The following is a 13,437-nucleotide window of genomic DNA, read 5'->3' as shown; positions in this document are numbered from 1 at the left end:
TGTCGTGCCGGTACGCCGGAAGGTTATTACGGCAGATGTGAAATACATGGCTGAGGTTGAATCTTGAGATCTCTATTTTATTTTTAATCTCAACGGAACCACCACTAACACCTCATTGGCTAATTTTCATTATCCAACCCATAGTCCCGTACCATTTATGATTATTTTATTTCATCCAACCAATTAAATCTTTTGACAATTAATAATAATAATAATAATAATAATAATAATAATAATAATAATAATAATAAATCTAAAAGCGATTACCAACTATCCTAACAACCCCTCAAACCCGTTGCTAAAAAACTGTTTTCATGACTTCAACACGATGAAAAAGCAATAACTCATTTCAAAAGTACACAACAAGAAATCTAAATATTGCCAAAAAGCCAAGGAAACGTGCTCTCCAATCTCCATTTACACACACATATAAATACATCTTCATTAAAACAAGATCTTGATAAATATGGATAAACAAACATCAATAGAAAGCCAAGGTAGCGTTCATGTCCCAATCAACATTTTCGAACCACAAAGCAGCGTCGAAACATCAACCAGCAATGAGAATACATCATCATCGGTTTCAGGAAGAAGACAAGTGACCCGAGCACCGGAGAAGAAGCTGACTCTCTTTGCCCTCCGGCTAGCGGTTCTGGAGAAAGCAGCCACCGGGCTAGGAACCCTCGGATTCATCTGGGCCACCGTGGTTTTACTAGGTGGATTCGCCATCACTATAGATCAAACAGATTTCTGGTTCATTACTATAATTCTGTTGATAGAAGGCACTCGGATTTTTAGCCGGAGCCACGAGCTTGAATGGCAGCACCAAGCAACTTGGTCGCTCACCGATGCCGGAATCAGTAGTTTCCGGGCAGTCAAGTCTAGATCGCATATAGTCATCAGAGCTTGTAAGGCGGTGTTCGGTTATAATGGTGGTAGTAGAGAGGTTAGAGAGACTGCTTCACATCTGCGAAAGGTAAAAGGTAGATACTTGGAGAAGAAGAAGACGTTGAATCGGACATGGACGAGTTCAGATGTTCCTCTTCTTCCATATGGTCAATGGGTGTTCTTATCAAGAAATATCAGTCGTCTTCTTTATTGGCTTCAGTTAGCATCAGCAACAGCTTGCGTGGTGTTGTCGTTGATAAAGCTGGTGAAGCAAAACTTTGGAGAAATTGAGAAAGGAGATACTGATAAGAGAAACAGGAAATCGGCTTTGATTATCTTCTACTCATTGGCGTTAGCTGAAGCGATGTTGTTTCTTTTAGAGAAAGCTTATTGGGAATGGAAGGTGATTATCAAGAAACTGTTGGATAAGATAAACGATGAGTGTGAGTTGGGACCAACGGGGATGGTTTCTGTTCGGAGGTTTTTCTATGATGCATACTCGAAATGCGTTAATGGAAGCATCTTCGATGGGTTGAAGATGGATTTGGTTTCATTCGCGATGGAGCTTTTGGACTCGGATTCCTCCGATGAGCAGCTGATCGGAGTCAGAATCTTGAAAAACTTCACGAAAAATCAGCGGTTTTCAGAAGATACACTTCAGAAAATCGGAATCACGATTACAGTGATAGAACGGTTGGTTGAAATGCTAAACTGGAAAGACCCACAGGAGGAGGAGATTAGGAAATCAGCGGCGGAGATACTGGCGAAACTCGCCGGAAAAAAACAAAACTCCCTTCGTGTTGCCGGGATTCCAGGCGCCATGGAGTCGATTTCTTGTCTGTTGAACACCCATAGAAACCATAGCGCTACCGCATGTGGTGAAATCCCGAGAAAAGAGATAATTTCCGACAAAGAAAACTACGGGTACTGGGAATTCAATCAATTGGGTCTTCAAATCTTGAAGAAACTCGCTCATGATCATAACAACTGTGGAAAGATCGGGAACACGAAGGGTCTTCTAGCGAAAATCATAGATTTCACCCACGCCGGAGAGAGATTATTAACGGATACCCGGGTCACAGAATCTCAGATTCTTACAGTGAAAAGATCTTTACAGGTGGTGAAGATGCTCGTCAGCACCACCGGTGGCACTGGTAGACAGCTCCGATCAGAGATATCGGAGGTGGTTTTCACGATCACTTACATAAGAGATATATTAAAGTATGGTGAGAAACACCCGATGTTACAGAAACTTGGGATCGAGATTTTGACAAGTTTGGCATTGGAAAACGATGCAACGGAGAGAATAGGGGCTACCGGAGGTGTTTTGAAGGAGTTGTTTAACATTTTCTTTAGAGAAGGATTGCCGGAAAACCAGAATCATGTGAGAATAGCCGCCGGAGAAGCAATTGGGATGCTCGCATTTGAAAGCGCCACCAATTCTCATCGTATTTTGAAGTTGAAAGTGAGTGAGAAGCTTGTTGATGCTTTGGATAATCCGTTGCTTCGTATAAATGCGGCGATAATTTTAAGGAATTTATGCATTTACAGTGGACCAGGGTTCTTTCAACAGCTACGAGGCATAACCATGGCTGCACCTACTGTAAGTTTACTTCCAAATTCTATTTGTTCCTGCCATATATTTGCATAGAAGAAGTCTTTAAGGGATAGCCAAATGATGATTTTACATTATTTAACTTTATCATTTTTTTTTTGCTGAAGTATGAACTTTAAAAAGAAATAGAACATATTTAAAACAAAATATTTGTCATAAAACCTTATTATAGGATTTATTTAAAGATTAAAAATGTTTTTTATTCAAATTTATATCCGTTAAACTACAAAGTTGATATCTCATTCAACTATATATATTATGGATGTTCTAAATGTTAAAATGTTATTGATTAGTTATTATTATTAATATTATAAAAAAAATAAAAAAGTAAACATGATTTGTTATATTTAATTAAAAAGAGTTAGAATGATACATCATATATATCATAACAATGATTTTGAAATGATACTTGTATTGAGCATCTATTTTATTTTTTACTTGATCACGATACTAATATTAAAATTGGTTAAATAAATATTTCAAAGTGGACTTTAAATGGCAAATTAGTTTACTTCTAATTATCATTTATGTCTTAAGAGATCTTTAAACCCACGAATTGAAAGGGTAGGAGATATGTTTCTAAACCAAAAGCTTTTAGCCATTCTATCCCAAAAGCCCGAGGTCAAATTAGAACTCATTGAAACTAAACTATTGATCATTTCAAAATGATACCAATATTGAATATTACTTATATCTTTTTGACATCATCATAACATTAAGATACAATTGTTTATGTATTTGTAACATGACATGACAGTGACAGTTTTAGTTTTCTAGACTTGAAGTAACCAACATTATATCGGTCTGTAAATGCTTTATAGGTGCTCAGAGAAATGATGACACAAGAAAACAAGTTGCAGGAAGTGATGGTGGGACTAGCAGCACATGTCTTAGGATATATGACATCAAATGAAGCTAATGCCATGTTCAAGAAAGCCGGGATACAAGAGTATGATTTAGCAATGGCACTCGTGCAAATTTTGAAGAAAAATCCACAACCACAAACCAAGATTCCAAGAATAAGGAGATATGTAGTCGAGTTGGTAACTTGGATGATGAAAAATAACAATAAAAATATCGATATTTTCAAGCATCTTGAGATGGAAGAAGAGTTGGAAGGTATTTTAGAGACGACCTCAGAAGTAGAAAGTTTTAATATTTTCTCTGGGGCGATTGGATTGAGTCGGTACAAGACATCTATTCATTCACTAGTTGAGATAGCAATGGACTTGATCAAAGATGAGTAACTAAAAAGTAAAAACTATAAGTACTTCCTTCATATAATTTATACAATGTTAAACAAAATGGAAGTTCATTAGAAATGTACATATTGTTGAAATTTTATAAAAGAAAAACACATTTTTATTATTGGAAACGATTTCTAAGATATTTTTTATATTTTTATCTTTTATTTGCTTTATCTTTTCCTTTTATTTACCATATTTATCATCTTATACTCCCTTATAATTCCACTCAGGTTTTGTGCTTGAGTATGAAGTAATAAGAAAAATTCAATCTCTAATTACTATCGATTTTAGATGGTATTGGGTGTTTAACACCCTAAGATTCAACCTGCATCACATCTCTATTGATGACAGGAGACGACGATTCCAACAAATCCAAAACCGCAAAGTCCTCCAGCGAAACAATCAAGCATGGCTAACCCTACTATATCCATCCATCTGATTACCCTAAATAACTACACGTCAATGACGTTCTTACTGACAACAACTATCCGGATTGTTCACTGAAACATCCATAAAATTCATAAAAAATTGGAACTTTTTCAAACATTAAAAAACCACCATTTATTAGAAGTTGTTTTCAAAATAGTTTATCATCAGAGTAATCCCAGAAATCATGACATAAAATACGAGGAGGTGCACGATCAAGCCTTCGCCTTTCCGCGATCATCTGAAGTACCTGAAACAAAATCCAAAACTGTAAGCCCGAAACTTAGTGAGTTTCCTCCAAAATACCACACCATACAAACCAGAACAATATCATGAACAAACAGTATGCATACAGAGCCTTCAGCCTGACTGGACTGCCTCACCGAGCCATCAGCCTATCTAGACCACTCACAAAACCTTCAGCATGACTAGACCGCCTCATCGGGCCTTCAGCCTATCTGGACCGTCATTCGAGCCTTCGGCCTGACTGGTACATCCCTGTGGGCCTTCAGTCTATCCAGGCTGCCATGGGTCTATTAGTCTTCAGCACACAGCAGGACCACCTCAACCCACCGGTCATCACAATATCACATAAATATAAAACACAAGCTAGCACATACGATAATCATACATGCCTAACATATAATCAATCATAGCATCATCATATATACTAGGATATTGATCTAATAGATCAGTACACATAGCATCATTTTATAACCATGACATAATCCAAAGGGTCGACCTTGGTGAATGATCCTACCATGGTAACCGGTACGTTCCTCCTCGATAATTCTTATGCATGCATACTTTTCGACAGTGGTGTGGAGAAAAGTTTCGTAAGCCACAACTTTAAACACTTAAACAAAATCCGCAATCACGAAAAGACACATTCACCATAGAAATAGCAAACAGAAAGGCAGAGAGCACTAACGATATATACATAGGATGTAACCTCACTCTAAACAACTACTCTTTCCAAATCGACCTGATATCGGTCACAATAAAAATTTTCGATGTCATCAAATGCATGGATTGGTTAAGTCCTCACCATGTCGATATCCCGTGTTACGAAAAAGTCATTCGCCTAAATCTACCAAGTAACGAAATCCTCGTCATCTATGGAGACAAACCGGGCATGAACCTTCAAATCATTTCTTGCGTCAAGGCTTAAAAGCATCTTCGCAAAGAATACTATGCCTTCTTAGCTCACGTGATGGATAAGAAACAAGAAGTGAAAGACATCAAGGATATTCCAGAAATATGTAACTTCCCCGAAGTATTTCCTGAAGATCTCCTAGGAGTACCTCTCGAATGCCAAGTCGAGTTCAGAATTGACTTGATTCCCAGAGCTACCATCGTAGCCAAATCCCCATACCGTTTAGCACCTACAGAAATGCAGGAATTGTCCAGTGAATTGAAAGAACTACTTAGCCAAGGGTTCATCAAACTAAGTTGCTCACCTTGGGGAGCACCGGTCTAGTTCGTGAAGAAGAAGGATGGATCATTCCGCATGTGCATAGACTATCGGGAGCTAAACAAACTCACCAGAAAAACTGATATCCTTTACCTCGAATCGCCAACCTCTTCGACCAACTACAAGGAGCAAGTTACATCTCAAAGATAAACATAAGGTCAGGATACCATCAACTGCGAGTCCAAGAGGAAGATATTCTCAAGACTGCATTCAGAACTCGCTACGGTCACTACGAGTTTGTAGTGATGCCCTTCGGATTGACCAACGCACCCGTGGTCTTCATGGATCTAACGAACTTTGTATGCCGACCTTACTTAGACAAGTTCACGATAGTTTTCATCAATGACATAATAGGGTACTTGCGAAGTAAGGAAGAACACAGTCAGCACCTTCGAAAAGTCTTGGAAACATTTAGAGCAAAGAAGTTATATGCAAAGTTCTCGAAATGCGAATTCTGGATTCGAAAGGTGGATTTCCTAGGTCATGTGGTTAGCAAGGAAGGGATACATGTGGTTTCCTCCAAAATCAAGGAAATCGGAAACCGGGCGACCCCAAGAACACCCACCAAAATTCATCAATTCTTAGGCCTCGCTGACTACTACAATAGCTTCATACAAAACTTCTCCAAGATCGCAAAGCCACTCACCAACTTGACTTAGAAAGGTGTAACCTTCAACTGGGAGGAGAAACAAGAAACTGCTTTCCAAACACTAAAGCGATCCCTATGCAGCGCCCCAATCTTGTCCCTCCCAAAAGGGACGGAAGATTTTATGGTTTACTGCGATGCATCCAAGAAAGGGCTAGGTTGTGTACTTATGCAACGAGAAAAGGTCATTTCCTATGCCTCGTGACAACTTAAGACTCACTAGGTCAACTATACTACACACGACCTCGAAGTGGGTGTAGTAGTATTTGCTCTGAAGATCTGGAGAGACTACCTTTATGGTACGAAGTACATAATCTTCACAGATCATAAGAGTCGCCAGCACATCTTCAATTAAAAGGAAATCAAGATGAGGCAACGACACTGGGTGGAACTACTAAATGATTACAAATGCGATATTCGCTATCATCCATTCAAGGCCAACGTAGTAGAAGATGCCCTTAGTCAAAAAGAGTACTCGGGCCACCGAGTAAAGTCATTAACCATGACCATCCATTCACACTTGTCCATACAGATCAACAAGGCTTAGCAGGAAGCCTTGAAACCCGAGAATGTGGCATGTGGAGCCTTAAAAGGAATGGATAAAAACCTTGAAGCCAAGGATGAGGGAGCTCGCCACCTCATGGATTGAATCTGGATACCAAGATTCGGTGGATACAGAGATGTTGTTATGAGCGGAGCCCACAATACCAAATACTCCGTTCATCGCGGTTCAGAAAAGATGTACCTGGACCTCAAGAAATTTTATTGGTGACCAAACATGAACGCAGAAATCACTACCTAGGTGGGTGATATTGCCATATTTATACTTATTTTTAGGCAATATTTAAGTACATTTTTATTAAAAAGTCAGTAATTTGTTTAGAATAATGGTACTTATGAGCTTAAATGTTATTTACAGCCAAAAAGAAGACATTTTGAAGAAAAGGGGACTGAAAGCGTTAAAGAAAGAAACTTTGGGAATTAAAAGAGTAAAAGTGAAGAAAATTTGGAAAAAGATTATTCATGACGTGAGACTTAAGGAACTCACGCCGTGAATCGTTGGTTCTAGAAGATATGTATGCGGGTGAAGGAATCCTTGACGGGCACGGTTATCTACAACTCACGACATGCATTTCTTACAATTCACGACGTGAATTTATGGATATCAGCAACTATATAAATCCTTGACCATTACGAATAGAGGCACCTTTTGGCAGAAGAAAAGAGTTCCATGAGACGATTCAGAGCGAAAGAAAGGTTCTGGAAGAAGGTTTTCAACATCAAAAAGAATAAAGGTTTATATTTTGGTTAAATACGAACATGTCTTTCATTATTTTTAGCTGTGTTGGTTTAGTTGCTATGATGAGCAGCTGAATCTAGCTACTCTTGTTTAGCTAAATGAAGCTTTAAACTTATGAATAGTTATATGTTTATGGATTAAGTTTAGTTGGTAAAAATTGCTTGTGTTTGATTTGTATAACCTAGCATGCTACTGTTTGATTATCTAATTGCTTGATTGCATGTTCTGTGTAGCTTAGTGACCATTAAACTGCATGAACCTGTTTACCTAATGATTTAGTGAACATTGAATTGCTAGAGCTAGGATTGACCAATCTTAGTTACTAATTAGAATAAATAAAGCTTAGCTGTGCTAGAGAACGTGTATTGTGATCATAATTGCGCTTATATAACAAATCTTACATAGCATATTTACATTCATAATTAGTTCTGTGAATTATGTGTGAACATACATGGTTTGACATGAATTAGTTAATTATTGGTAAAGTTAGAACTAAATTACTAATACAACTAAAAACCAACTTAATAATCCGTAATCATTAGCTAGCCATAAGGGAGAAGTGGATTCAAACTAAACAAGAGTGTGTGTTTTTAATTATTGAATTTGAATTTAAGTTCATCTGATCTTGTAAAATCAGGTAAAACCCCTTTTAAACTTGTTAAAAATTAGGTTAATTTAATAGTAAATAAATTAACTAGTAACACCGTTCCCTGTGATCGACACCCGACTTACCCAAGCTATACTATAATATGATTAGGCACACTGCCTATAAGTGCATAGTTAGTTAAGTTTGTTAGGTTATAAATGTTAAAATTAGTGAGTACTTTTGTGCACGTCAAGTTTTTGGCGCCGTTGCCGGGGAACGGCTTAGATTATTAGTTTATTTAGTTGCATTAGATTAATCGCCTCTTTTTGTGGAATAAAATCTGCAAAAAGGTTAATTGGTTATTTATTTTTGCTAGCTTAGCTTAGTTTATTTTTTCTGTCACAGAGTTCACGATGTGAGTTTTAATAAACTCACGACGTGAAAGCTGAGATTTCAGTTTTTAGTTTTTCTTATTTTAGTCCAGTTTTACGTTTTTAGTTTAGCAAGTTGCAGGAGTTCATGACCAGAGGCTCGAACACACCCTTGGTGCCACCACTTGAAGATCCCGAGTCTGCAATTCACAAGAAAAAGACGCCCTTGCAAGAATTGAAGTCAGCTTTTTCAAGGAAGTCGGGAAAGAAGACAGGAGAGTCAAGTTCATCCGCGAGGCACAAGAGCAATCTTGAGCATTTGGATCATACACCCGTCCAAACCGAATCCGAATACGATACCGAGCCGGAATTTGAAGAACACACGAGCGAACCCGAGAACGAGCCAAGGAACGAGATGGCAGCAATTGAAGAAATGTCCATGGGAGCTTACAAAAAGTGGATCCGAGAAGATGTGGGTCCCGGTTTAGTCCAACCCGCAATACATGCCACTGCCACATTCGAGCTGAAGGGACACATATTGACTGCCCTGAAGGACATCCCATTTTTCGGGAAAGATCATGAGGATGCTTTTAAGCATCTAGATGAAGTCAATGAAATTGCGGACTACTTCAATGTCCCAAATGTCAACAGAAACACAGTCTTACTTAGGATGCTTCCCATCACTTTCAAAGGAGCTGCTAAGGAGTGGTTGAAAGCACTCCCACCGGGTACAATCACCACTTGGGCTCAAATGCGTGAGCAATTCCTGGACCAGTTTTGCCCGCCATCCAAGATAGCCAAACTCAAGAAGGCAATAGCCAACTTTGAGCAACAGCCGGGGGAGTCACTATACGAAGCATGGGAGCGGTACAAGGGCTTGCTCAGAAATTGCCCTCAACATGACCTAAATGTGTAGCAAGAGATGTCAATCTTTTATGATGGGGTCAATGTGATGACAAGACAACTCCTTGATTCTCAAGGACCGTTGACAAAGAAAAATCCAAGGGAGGTCAAGGAGCTAATTGAAGAATTCACGAAGCACTCTCGCGAATACCACAACCCGAGGCAAGATGGAATCAAAGGCGGTGGAGGGGCCCAAACTAAAGAAATTGCAGCTGTCATGGCCATGCTGAATAACATGGATCGCAGGATAACACAAATGGACCAGTCGATACATGCCATAAGAGTGGGGTGTGAGAGATGCAGTGGTCCACACTTGACAAAGGACTGCAATGTAGATGAATATGGGAACAGAAAGGTTCAAGTGTGCTACTCTAGTGGGGATAAGTTTGATGGGGACTGGAGGAAACCGAAGAAGGAGTGAATGCCATATGAAGAGTATAAGAAGCAAAAAGAAGAGAAATATAGGAAGACAGGTCGAGGCCTTTATCAAAAGGAGCAGCCACCAGCCGAGAAGAAACCCGACCTAGAGACCATTTTAATGAAGTTTATGGAGGCTTCGGAAAAGAGACACGATGCCACTGATTCCGCCATTTTGGAACAACAAACTTTGATAAAGAACCAGCAAGCCTCCATCCATAACCTTGAAGTACAATTTGGTCAACTAGCCACTCTAGTTCATGAGAAGTTATCCCCGAAAAATACCGAAACGAAGACCCAATCTCATGTAATGGCCATAGACACCGAAGAAGTAGCCATCTCGGAGTTCCTGGAAGCATTGGAAGAAGAACCACAGAAGCCCGATCAAAAGATGAAGAAGATCAAGATCGAAAATCATGAAGCTGTTGAGTTCTAGAATTCACGACGTGAACCTTATATGTTCACGACGTGGGCCCGTCATGAACAACAAAATTTTGCAGTTAGTTCGGTTTATCAGCCGCCTTTGCCTTTTCCTTCCCAAGCTACCCTTAGTCCACTAGAGAGAGAGCATAGAGAGTTTGTCAAGCATGTGAAGGGGATCCCGATTAATACTCCCTTTGTCGAGTCCTTATCCAAAACTCCCGAGCATAAAAAATTACTGCAAGATTTGATAGACACTCGCAAGCAATTGAGGAAGTAGTCTAAGGTAGTTCTAAGTGAACAAAGCTCAAAAGCTGTGCTGGGGGAGACACCAGAGAAGATGGGGGATCCTGGACGTCTCACTCTTCCGTGTGAGTTTGGTAATAAATTGAAGGTTAATGCTTTAGCCGATTCCGGGGCTAGCATTAATTTGATGCCTTTTTCATTTTATAAAAAGTTGGAAATTCAGAAGATGAAGGCTACAAAAATGACGATTCACATGGCGAACCGTTCAGTGACACAACCCTGGGGCGTAGTGGAGGATATTTTGGTAAAAATTGGAAAATTTGTTTTTCCAATAGATTTTGTAGTAATGGATATGAAGGAAGATCCCGATGTTCCAATTATCCTTTGCCGGCCATTGCTTAACACTGCTGGAGCCCTTGTTGATATCCGCGAGTCTAAGCTCACCTTGAGAGTTGGAGATGAAAAAGAAGTTTTTGGGATAGAAGATGGCTTCCCAAAGGAACATGTTCAAGAAGAGGTGTTCACAATTAACAAAGACAATGAACTAGAAGAACTGGAGAAGCTTATGGAAGAAGAGATCAAGGCAATTCATCAAGTCAAAAGAAAAAAACCTAAAGCATCTGTTCCATTTTTGGTTGAAGTCATAGCTTACAAAAGTCCACATTCTTGGGTGAGCAAAGAGGATGAGGAGATGACAAGTGATGAAGAGGAGGTCACTTCAAGAGTGACAAAGCCGGTGGTGAAAAAAGAGGAGGATGCTATGGAGTGCAAGGAACAAACTAAGGTCACAAAACACAAGCTTGAAGAAGAGGGCAAGGCAAAAAGGAGAATTCAAAGAAGGCATATAAAAGACGAGTTCAAGCTTATAAGAGGCGATTCAAGGAACAAAAGATCCTAGTGGTGGATTCTTCCAAGGACTCAACGTAGGAGGCACGGAGTCCAGCTCAAGACTCCAAGAAAAAGAAGCGCTTCTCGGGAGGCAACCCGAGTTTGGTTTGAAATTTTTTTCTTTTTCTTTTTGCATTTTAGTTTTAAAAAACTTAGATCAAGTCATCCAACTCTATTAGAACAAAATGTAGGAACCTTAAAATGGAAGTAGTAATAATTGAGAACTTAGTCAAAATTGATTTTTCTTCCAAACTTTATTCACGACGTGAATTTTTAGCAATTCACGACGTGAATCCTGAATGAACCGGATACATAATCCATGATATGGCTTAAACCATTAGACTAGCAAGCCCAAGATCAGTCCATGAGTACATGGCCCAAACTTAAGCCCAGACACTATTCACGACGTGAATCTTACAGAATTCACGACGTGAATTTTTAAAAGTACGAGACCACATAATAAGTCCCTGGAAACCAGTAAACCCTTTCAATTGTTTATTATTCACAAAGTGGAAGCAGAAATTGGTCCCCCCTTGGTCCTCATTGCTGCAATTTTAGCCGACAAATCCACTAATCTTCCTTGTGCTTACATAATACTTCCAACAAAGGTACTAATTATTGATTATTAAGTTTAATTTTTGCTCTAGTAGAGGAACTTAGGGTTAGGGTTTGTTAAATGACGAAATTAATTCTTTACAGTTCGTAATAACCTTTGAATGTTCATGCTAAGTGTTTGGAAGTAGTATAGGAGTAAAACCCAAGGATATTTTGATTGGATTTTTCCCCGATTGTTACGATTCTGCCTTCTGGGATTACGAACTCACGACGTGAATCTTACATGATTCACGACGTGAATTCTGGGGCTAAACAAAATTCATTTTTCTTCTATGTTTAATTTGTGGATATTTGTTTTGGCTATTTTTTCCGTGTTTTTGCAGGAATGGCTCCAAGAAGAGAGGTTCCAGCTGGGGTTGCGGGTTTGCACCCATTTTACAATTTTCTCGCAACAACGGCCCGTGATGTTTTGACCCGTTGGAACAACAGATTGGGGTGGCTTTACAATAGGGAAATTGCAATTGCTCCAACAGTCAATTGGACAAGATTGAGGGAAGTAGGGCTCGTAGACTGGGTGGGCCCGTTCTTGACAAAGATATTCATTGGAGATGGGTATTCGTTTACCTGTTCTGGTTGGCAGAATCTGTTCCAGGTGCAAGAGCGCGTCTACAAGGAGTTTTGTGTCGAGTTTTTCGCAACGGTGACATTTCAGGAAACAGTCCAAGATCCACATTGGCCACAGGCGTTGGTATTTCGATTGGGGGGTGAGTACCGGGAGTGCAGCCTTGTTGAGTTTGCTTGGAGAGTAGGACTGTATGATCGACAGGAGGCTATGACTCCCGAGTTTGGCATGTTTTTGAGTGGGGATGCTAGAGGATATGTGGAGGGTGTCACGGGGTATTCTTTTTGGCATAACATTGCCTCTGGGATGTTTAATTCCGGAGTATCTCCCGAGAGCAGTATTCAGTCCCTGATCCATCGTTTACTCCACCGGTTCATTACCTTTTCCATCAACCATAAGAGGCATGGCGACAAAGTGACTAACAGAACTTATTTTTCTTATGGTGCATCTTACAGCCTGGTGTCTGTTGCAACATCCTGTATTTTCTAGCACGTTTTCTGGCCGGGTCTGCCGCGAGTTCGCGCCCTGGGAGCCCCATTTGTGGGGGCATTTTGTTACTCGTTTGGCCCGTTCTTATCATTTGGTTGTTCCTGGTATTACTAGATCCATGACGTGTGTGGACGAGCATGAATTTGGTATGGGATATTTGGAAACTATGCGGGTGGTCAGAAATTTTGGACCGCATTGGGGCATAGTTCCATCAGATGTTGAGGGTGATGATGAGGATGATCAGCCAGCCGATCAACCTGCGCCAGAGCTGAGACCGAGGCGCAGGAACGTGAGAGGAAGAGGAGACCGCGGGCAGCCGATACACCCACCTGCTTCCATGGTTG

The 13,437-nt window shown here is 39.9% G+C and overlaps 1 protein-coding gene and 1 non-coding gene across 2 annotated transcripts; one reads left to right on the top strand and one right to left on the bottom strand.

Moving 5' to 3' along the window:
- The first annotated feature begins 387 nt into the window (after positions 1–387).
- Positions 388–3,887, top strand: LOC111881788 (uncharacterized). The gene is made up of 2 exons (XM_023878182.3): positions 388–2,491; positions 3,325–3,887. The coding sequence occupies exons 1-2, from the start codon at positions 467–469 to the stop codon at positions 3,748–3,750; spliced, it is 2,451 nt and encodes an 816-aa protein (XP_023733950.1). The 5' UTR covers positions 388–466; the 3' UTR covers positions 3,751–3,887.
- Positions 3,888–9,352: 5,465 nt separating this feature from the next.
- LOC111881799 (small nucleolar RNA R71) lies at positions 9,353–9,459 on the bottom strand. The gene has a single exon (XR_002846941.1). It is a non-coding gene; the product is annotated as a small nucleolar RNA R71 (small nucleolar RNA).
- Between the last annotated feature and the right edge of the window lie 3,978 nt (positions 9,460–13,437).

This window comes from Lactuca sativa, chromosome 8 (genome assembly GCF_002870075.4).
Source record: "Lactuca sativa cultivar Salinas chromosome 8, Lsat_Salinas_v11, whole genome shotgun sequence".
Lineage (NCBI taxonomy): Eukaryota > Viridiplantae > Streptophyta > Magnoliopsida > Asterales > Asteraceae > Lactuca > Lactuca sativa.
The sequence above is the reverse complement of the archived record's forward strand: the minus strand, read 5'-3'. Positions and strand labels throughout refer to the sequence as shown.